Raw genomic sequence first — 9660 nt, forward strand, 5'->3', positions numbered from 1 at the left:
TAAAAAAACAACATAGAAAACAATATTGTTCTTGCATTTTCCAAATACAATAGTTGAAGTAATCCTAATGGACCTCAAACAGGCATAATTTAAATTAGTTTAATGTCTAAAGGTGAGAATGTGTTTGGTCTTTGGACAAACATTATGTAAATATCTTGTATGCAAAAAAAAAAAAGACACATCCAGGGTGTTTTAAATGTGACTTCAAGACTTTCCACACAAAGACAAAGTGCACTTACCCCCCCCCCCCCTCAGAGAGTACAGTTTTGATTTTGTAAATGTTGTAAAGTGGACCAGTGTTTCTTTCCCTGTGGAGAAGCATTCCTGCTGTGTCTTTTTTGGTTATGTTGTATTTTAATGTGGACAATATGATGCGTGTTTTCATCTGTAATTTACTCAGTCTGTTTACTGTCAGTATCAGCGTCGACCAAACGAAGACTTTTGTCGGCTAGGATGGAGCAATAATACCCGAGGTAGTTGATCATATAGTCGATGATACGCACACGATTGGACACAGGTTAACCGCAACCAAAGTTTATGAGAAAAATGTGCTCGCCATAGACTGGCATGTCCAAAAGAAAAAAGCACTTCAAAGTCTTCTTGAATGTTTCTTTTCTCTTTCCAAACAGTCCAAAAAAAGCAGATACATAAACAAATCCATTTGACATTACGCGTATTTATGCTTTGAGATTTGAAGATTTCTTTGAAGTGCTCTGTGCGTGTCTAATGCAGTTAAGACGGTGCTAAAAACAGTGTGTTTGTTTCTTTTTCTGTTTAGCTCTTTCCTGTGTGTGACATTGAACATGCAGCTCAGCACCTGTCCAGTACTTGTTGATGTAATGAAAAACGTGTACACCACATGACGGGTCAGAGCGGCCCCGTGTTCAGCATCTTTCTGCTGTTCCGGGGGAATTTTCAGTGGAAAAAACGTGACATGTCTTATGTCTAACAGAATTTTGTCTTAATGAATATGAAGTTTATATTTTGTATTTGATCTCAGAAGTAAAGCCTTAAGACCAAATGATCAACATAGTTATGATGCTGACTAACCTGTGTGAAGGTTGCCTTAATGACGTAGAGCTTAAAGAAAACTGTGGGTCCAGCTTATTGATAACTGTTTGACTTTATTTTTGTACAGTGTAAATAGTGTCTTATGATTTTATTCTCTTTTTCTGCTTTTTTGATGTTTCTATTTTGTTTTCTATCTTTAATAAAAAAAAATAACTTATATACATTTGAATGAATTTGGATGTATTTTTTGTCTAAACATCTATCTCCCTGGAGGAACTCTGACATTTTTAGTAATTCTGTAACTTATACAGATTTATTACACACAGGAGGCTGTATTTCAGGCCATTTACTTCCACTAATTATGATGATTGTAACTAAGAATAAAGGAAACCTAAATCTAATATTCTGTTAGCTTGAATATTCCATATGATCAATAGAAAACTTGTTCTTGTTAAGTTAAAACCTACACAACCATTGGGAAGGCAGCTGATTTGGCAGTCATCCAGTAGAGAGTCACTGGTGCTGTCTACAAAGAGGCTATGGAAAGTATATTAATGGAAAATTCAGTGGAAGGAAAAAAGTTGGAAGGATTGTGAAGGCAAAGCTCAGTCAAGATTAATGCGGTGTTGAATTAATCTGGAGTCAGTGCTTCAAGGTCTGCCCTTCCCAGTCTTATTAACTACATGGGACAAATTAATTTTACATTAAGTTTCTTAAATAAGCCACTTCTCATACATGTGATATTGTCAAGAGGAATTGGAGACTTATCCAACCAACATACAGACAAGCTGAATGCCACTGATAAAGCGACCTGGGCTTCTTTAACACCTCAGCAGTGCATCAGACAAATCTCCATTTAGTGAGAAATTTATATCAGTTGCAAAACCCATTCTGTACATGGATGTGTGTTTCATTACTGTTTAATATGATACAAATTGACATAAAGAAAGGAGCTGAAATAATTCCTTTGACGTTAATTTTTACAATTTGAATTTAACAGATGAGGGGGGAAAAACTTTTTGAAGTAATGTATGAATCTAAAGAAACAGGTTACACAAGGGAAGTACGTATGTACAGCGCTGAGTAAAATTTTATTGTTCACAAAAATGATAAGAAGAACAAAAAAAAAAAAAAAACAGTACGAAAGCAACATGATCAAAGCATTTGGTCCAACAGTTACAAATGAATCTGCTCTAGTCTGCATGTAATCACATCATCAACACTTTGGCACGCTTTCTGACAAATTCTCCTCCGCGATATTATTTCATTAAGCTTCGCAGAGATATTTTAAAGCTGCAGCATTCACCAACGACAGACAAACTACTAATGAAATAAACAGTTTGCTGATCAGTGGCTGGAAACCGAATGAAGCAGTAAGCAGGGTTTAGGTAAAACAGTGTAAAAACACCAAAAGTAGGAGCAGATATGCTTGAAAAATAACCATAAGAGCGATCCAGTCACTGCAGGAAAGCAACAAGCAAGGTCTGCACCAGATTCCCGCCTTTACAGCCAAAGCGATTAGCTTATTAGCATTTTAGCTGTAAACATAAATTGGCTGTGACCGCCCTCTAACCATCACTGTGCCATTATCATTAGTCATCCTAATGATTGTCAGGCTGTGAGTCATCCGAATGGAGAAGAGTCAAGGGGGAAAATGGGACGACGGTTATCATCCAGGTGTAATCGAAGGCGCTCCATCCAGCAGCCGTTTTGTTTCATTGTCACCTCAGGCCAGCTGTTTGTTTTTTAATGTATTTATATATATATAGTTATATTTTCTTTACTTCAAATGTTCGGCAGTACATTGTGTCACATCTCCGCACTTGAGTCTCAGAACCACTTGGTTGAGCAACGGTCTCTGCGTCTTGCTGTCATGACGGATGTCCAGGAAAAAAAAAAAAAAAAAGAAGAAGAGGAAGAAGAAGAAGAAGCCACAGAAAGATGCAAAAGAAATCTTTCGAAGGTGCAGAGGAAGTCCAGGATGTAGAGGATGCTGCAAAAGAGATAAAGATAAGTTAGGATTAAACAGTGCTGAGGCCTTGAAACATCTGCACAGACAAACTGTCCAATTATTTTAGAAACCAAAAAATTCTGTGCTGCTCTCTAACTTTTTTGTGCTTTAACACTTGATTTGGGGAACCGCAACAAGGGCGCATAAGAGGTTTAGTTGAACTATTTCAATGCACATTACATACTTAATTTTTTTCTATCATTTAATGTAACTTGCACCGCTAAGTTCAACGTTTGTAACATTTTGGCCCTCAGTCATGTGTCCTTTTGTCACCAACATTGTCCTCTACCCTTGCAGCTTTCTAGTATACAAACACACACACATCCAGCCATAAATGCACAAACACTAACAGGCACACAGACAACACAAACCCCTCAACCTCCACTCAGCTCTCCATAAAAATAAAGATGACAATCAGAAGCCACGACTTTTAGACTCGGGCTTTAAACGAAAACAAAAAAAACTTCAGATGAGCCGCAGAGAGCTTTACATCTGGTCCCAGATCAGCCGGCCAGTGGAGGCCAGAGATCTGATATGCACAGAAGTGCATCCAACTGCCGATCACTCCAAAAAGTATAAAACACTCACACACACCCACATGGGTGCAGCAGAGCCAGGGGTTCCTGCAGAGGAAGGAACAGTTAGAAGCTTTGTGATTATAGTATAAACAATAGAGAGAGTTTTGTTTTCCTCGACTTCCACAGAACAATCTTCTCACGCAGAGCCAAATATCCACATGTTCTAAAACGGTGCTCATTAAAACACGGTGCAAGCTGTGGCTGGGAGAGTGCACGCTTCTGTTGCTGTGTAAAATATAGAGGACACTGTTTGTGTTATGAGCAAATTAAATCAAATAAAAAAACATGGTGTGGAAGAAGCAGCTGAGCCACTATGTAATAAGCTGGTTTATAGTCTATGAGTGCGATTTGAGGTGGCAAGGATAACTGTGCATTAAAACACTTCATGTTTTTAACTTCTAGAAAATATTAAAGCGTCTTCAGAAATTCCACAAATTATATCTCAATTTTAGAGATTAAGTCCAAAAAAAAAATAGAGCTTAAAAAAATGTTGTCCTCAGATTTTTCTCCTTATAGGAACGTATTTGATTGAAGTGTAAAAACTGATGTTTACACCCATCCTAAATTTCCAAGAGTAGTTTTTCAAATCCAATTTTTGACGAAAATAACAAATGATCCTAAAAAAAAATAAACATATTATGTGTCTTGACCTGCTCTTCATCACATTAATGTTGGATTCAGATGACTGGCGCTTTTTTATCTTATTGTTAATCGTCACCTTCGACAAACATTATTAATAGTCCTTTTTAATGTAATAACAACTATAATTGATTATGTTTGCAACCCCAGAAACTGTGGTTAGAATTTATATTTGTGTTGTTTTAATATTTTTTTTTTTGCCTCTGCTGGTACCCCATATACATCCTACAATATTAACACATTTGAACCCTACGTGGATTTGTTTTATTTTTAAAGGAGTTTTTGACTAACTGGAGGTAGTGACTTGTTTATTGCTATTGTAATGTTAATAACTTTTAAAATGTTCTTTGTAATTGCTCTTGTGATAAATGCAACATATATTGTATTTTATATCAACTTCAGATACCAGATTCCAGAAAGATTTAGCAGCAGCTTTGTAATTTAATGTTTGGTATCTATGCTTCTTTCTGTATCTCTGCTTCTGTCTCCTTGAACCCCAGTCGGCCTCAGCAGATGGCCGCTCACACTGGGCCTGGTTCTGCTGGAGGTTTTTTCCTGTTAAAAGGGAGTTTTTCCTCTCCACTGTCACTACAAGCATGATTGGTGTGAGAGATTCCTCAAGATCAATGACAAATTGAAAATTAACTGACAGTATGGTCTCTGTAGAGGGCCTTGAAAGGACATGTGTTGTGAATTGGCGCTGTAATAATAAATTAAATTGACTTGAATTCATTTTTCCAAAACCAGCATAAATCGTCTTTTTCTAAGCTGCAGCCAGGTTTCTTTCTGTAGCAGTCCCCATAACGATGGTAATAAGATGCAGAGTGGATGGAGGTGCGTTCAAGGACACTTGCTTAAAGCCAGGCTCCCTTGGTCTGTATGTTTAAATGAGACCCGTTGTGTCTGTCTGCTGCGGAGGCCGCTGAAGGTTTAATGATATAATTCAGAGTGGAACACCTGCAGCGAGCACATGGCCCGCAGCTGCACGCTCAGGTCTGGATAGCGTTATTCGTAGATGTCGTATGAGGAACTCGCAGTTCTCTGGTTCTTCTGGATCATTTGTTTGCATGTTGCAGTGGTTCTCATGCACCTGTTTGAAACATGTCACCTTGGACTGTCGTTTTGCCCTGCATTTTATGGAAAATCTTTCTCGTTACTTTTTTTTGTTGCTTTTTACTCCTTTGCTTTTGTGCAATTTTTCCAAAACAAAACAAAAATGGGGGAAGGGGAGTAAAGGAGACCGAAAAATCCAAGAAACAAACATCTATGACTGTATTCCTGTTTACCTGTACAGAGACAATGATTCCTGCAATGCCAATTACAGCTCCTAACACAGCGAAACACACACACATGCACAGCCTGACCCTCACCCTGGTGTGCACACCTTCCCTAATACCTCACAACTGGTTCCAATCTAAAGGTTCCTGCTTGTCTGGGCTCCGGCGAGGCCTGATTGCACGATACAGGATCCCCAGGAAAGAGGGCAAGGCTTCAGGGGGAGAGGGACTCATGTGCTTCTGCTTTTTTTTTTTTTTTTTTCTTTTCACTCTCCCTTTCTTGTTTTCATGCTGTACCTGTACGGGAATCTGGTGTCTGTTAGCAGACCCTGGAGATTGTTTAAGGAAAACATTTGTTTAAATTTATCTGAGGTCTGTCAAACACCGGAGCGCCAGAGGTTAGATCACGATTCAGATGAAAGTTCATTTTTAGGATCACAAACGCTGAGAATCAGGAGGCTGTTCTGCTAACTCTGAGTCCTGATACTTTATTTAGCATCTTTGTTTACAGTCAGAATGAGTTCAGCTCATTTTATGAAGTATAAAAACAGAAAGTTTATTTATTTGACGTATTTTCCTGCTAGATTTATATTTATTATTCTGGAGGAGTTTTACTGAAGTAACAGAAAAATGCACTTTTCAATTTACTGCAAATAGTTTTGTTTTTAAAAACTGTGTGTTATCTAAAATTGTCACAATTTTCAGATGCATATTAATTCTAATCGATGTCTTTTAAAAATGGTCCAAGAATGAACAATTATTTCATAATGTATGTTAAAGTAAAACAAAAAAATAAACGACAAAAACTTTACGTGTTTTTCAATCCAAAAATGTTAAATCCTCTTGTTTATCGTACATACATTATCATCTCAAGAAAAGTACACAAAAGATGAAAATAAAGTCCTAATAAAGCATTTTTCAAATTGGAACATTTGACAAATATAATAATTTCACTGAAATATATTTTAAATAATATAAATATATATTTTTTTGTAACATCTTTGTATTTTGGGGGCTGAAGTTGTTCCAATTTTATTTATATGAAATAATTTAATGGTAGAACATCGATTTAAGGTAATAAATGTAACTTGAAATATATTTAGCGTCTACTTTGCGGGGGGAAAAAATTGTCTTTTGTTGCTTAACATTTATGGAAATACAAATGTAAAAAAAAATCAACCAAGAAACTGGAAGATTTTCTTAAAATTGTTTAATGAATTCCTTTTTTATGCATAACAAGTGTGTAAAATTTTGATTAAATTAGTAATCTCAGAAGTATGAATTTTTTTAAACAATAAATCATTAAAAATTTTCTTTATAAGTTTACTTGTTTATTTATTTATCTAATAGACTTTAAGACTGTTAAAAATAACATTTAAAAATAATGATAATTTATTATGTTTTTTTGGTAATACTTGTCTTTTTGTTTGTGCTGTTCTTACCTGAGGAGCCGCAGTGTTTTGACTCGCTGCTCTGGACTAAACTCAAGGAAAGAGAAGGAAGAGAAGGGAACAGGAGAGGAGCGAAGAGGACGGGGAGGTAGCAGCTGATAAATGAATCCTTATGCAGCACAGGAAATAAAATGTATGCAAAGGTTTTAGATGGAGAGGCTAAGTTCAGACCATGCAGGGAGAAGGGTCAGAGGGTCAGAGGTCAAACACAGACAGAGGTTTAGAGGAGGGAGGGATTTGGAGGTGTCGACACGAGAGGGTGTATGAGATGAGTTTAGAGGGGTCCTAGTGGCTGGTGGACATGGCCCAGGCCCCCTCCATCCTCCAGACGGAGAAGGCGTAGCTGAGTCTCTCATGGGCCAGGTAGTTGCAGCTGGCCAGCTTGGCGTCCATCTCGTCGCTCTGCAGCACCTGGTACAGGAAGTCGATGTAGCGTGAGGCCAGCTTCAGGATCTGGATCTTGCTGAGCTTGTCTGAGGGTAGTGTCGGGATGATCTTGCGTAGGGAAGCGAAGGCATCGTTCAGGGACTGGGTCCGCTGGCGTTCTCGCACGTTGGCGATTACCCGCTGAGAGTGGAGCTCCTCGAAGGGCGGCTCTGGCCTGGGGCCCAGAGACGTCGGGGCCAACGACACGATGGTGGAGGGGCTCTTCTTGAGCCTCTTCGGCCCGGTTGGCAGGAGGCTGTTGGTGCTGCCTGTGCTGCTCTCCTCCGTCTGACTGAGGCTGTCCTTCTTTGGGTAGGGGGAGCGTTTTCGGTTTGCCTGTTGGAGGGTCTTCTTCGATGCTCTCTCCAGCTCTTCTTCACTGGCCCCCAGCCCTCCTTCAGGGGAGTTGGTGCAGGACACCTCTTCTCTCATCGCAGGGTCCAAAGTCCGCTTCACAGTTTGTGACAGTTTGCTAACGCTCACAGCAGGTCACACTTTTCTCCTCAGTCAAACAAAATCACAGCTGCTGACGCTCCATCCGCCTGGATGCCTCGCTGTCCTGCGTCCTGCTCTACCTCAATTTCACACTTTTACATTCCCCTCCTTCTGCCGACCAGCAAGAGCAACAACAAACCGTCTGACAGGCAGGTCCACCTCCGCCTTTTTTATAGCCAAACGCTAAGTCTTGGGTCTGCTGGTGCTCCTCATTGGCTCTGCTGAGTTCTGAGGGTGCGGTTTGGCCTGAAACACCCAGGAAAGCAGGAAGTATACATTAGTCGGGCGGGTGATGGGGGGAAAAGGGGGTAAGTGATGCTCTTAGCCAATGAGAGGAACTGTGCCTAATGTTGCAGGGATGTCTGGGGTTTATAGGTTCCAGATTTGGGGCTGGACCTTCGGTTCGTTGGCATCCTCATGGCCACACAGGCCTCATATTTCTAACACATGGTTCAGTCCTTAACAGTGATAATCATGGAGTTTAATTGTCATCCACATCACAAATATTGATAAATTACTTATTTCTGTGACTTTCATATTAATGTTCTCCTCAATATTCAGGGAATTCATGCTGATATTTTTCAGCTATTGATTCCGTCACGCTTGAATAACCACAGACTGTGAAATCCAACCTGACAAACCACAAAGCAGACAGTATAATGAAACCATGGATTGGCAGGATGATTGGGATTTATAAGGAGGAGGAAGAAAACAAAAAACACCCAGAAATGTTATTTCAATGACATACCTTGCAATCTGAGTTAACTCTGAATGCCTTTTTAAAAGGATGAAATTTCTCAAGAGCCTTGTGGAATGTGGACTTATATACATCTCAGGAGAGGAGGAGTTAATATCATGATAAAAATGTTATAAATAATAAATTTAACTCACGTAAAGATTTGTTGCTCTTCATACAAATCTGTCAAAAAAAAACTTTTAATAGCAAATAACAACTCTCTGAAGGCAATGCAATATAAAGTATCACCATCTTGAAGAAAAACTTTAACAGATTTTTCACTTGAAAATAAACATCTGAAATAAATCAAGTATAGCTTCATAATTATCAGCTCTACAACCAGCCTAGTAGCACCAGTTTAAAAGAAAATTATTTTAATGGAACCACTATCACAGCTGCTTCTATGTCTGCTTTATTTGAGTTTAAACAAAGAAACAATCTAATTTGTTTAGCCTTGCATAAAGTTTTTATTTCTCTATTAGGTTTGAATCAGTTGAAGAGTACAATATATAATCCTTCCTATGACAAAGCCACTATTTTTGGGGCAGTTTATAAAACTAACAGTGCGTAAAGCCACAAGGGTTTTAAAAGTGACAACTGCTTATGTTATTGATTGATCGAATGATTAATTGATTGACTTTATTGATCTCACAGGGGAGAAATTTACTCATCACATCAGTAAATAAGAGAAGAAAAAGAAGAAGGTGCCAAATGAGGGAAAAGGTGCATGGGATATATAGAGAATATGCAGTACGTCCATATATGATATATTTTTTGATAGCAGGATTATTATACAGGTTTATTGCACAGGATATTTATAGACTTAGATTTAGACATATTTATTTTGTCATTTTGTGAACACAAGTGTAAACAAAAAGAAATTTCTGAAATTGAGCTGTTCCTGGCTGCTGCCTTGGAGCGCCGCCATGGTAACATAATATTAATTATTAATAATAATTATATATATATATATATATAGATTGCGTTGCATGTCAAATATAAAATTGCAAATATTTAAAATTGCGACACCAACATC

General features: G+C 38.3%; 1 protein-coding gene across 1 annotated transcript; it reads right to left on the reverse strand.

Annotated features, from left to right (window-relative positions):
• Positions 1-2123: 2123 nt before the first annotated feature.
• Positions 2124-8086, reverse strand: LOC107103433 (twist-related protein 2-like). Its single transcript, XM_015403141.1, has 2 exons — positions 6959-8086; positions 2124-3004 (listed from the first exon to the last, which is right to left on the reverse strand). The coding sequence occupies exon 1, from the start codon at positions 7823-7825 to the stop codon at positions 7253-7255; it is 573 nt and encodes a 190-aa protein (XP_015258627.1). The 5' UTR covers positions 7826-8086; the 3' UTR covers positions 2124-3004; positions 6959-7252.
• Between the last annotated feature and the right edge of the window lie 1574 nt (positions 8087-9660).

The sequence above is a fragment of the Cyprinodon variegatus genome, unplaced genomic scaffold, assembly GCF_000732505.1.
Source record: "Cyprinodon variegatus isolate N-32 unplaced genomic scaffold, C_variegatus-1.0 Scaffold1447, whole genome shotgun sequence".
Taxonomy (NCBI): domain Eukaryota; kingdom Metazoa; phylum Chordata; class Actinopteri; order Cyprinodontiformes; family Cyprinodontidae; genus Cyprinodon; species Cyprinodon variegatus.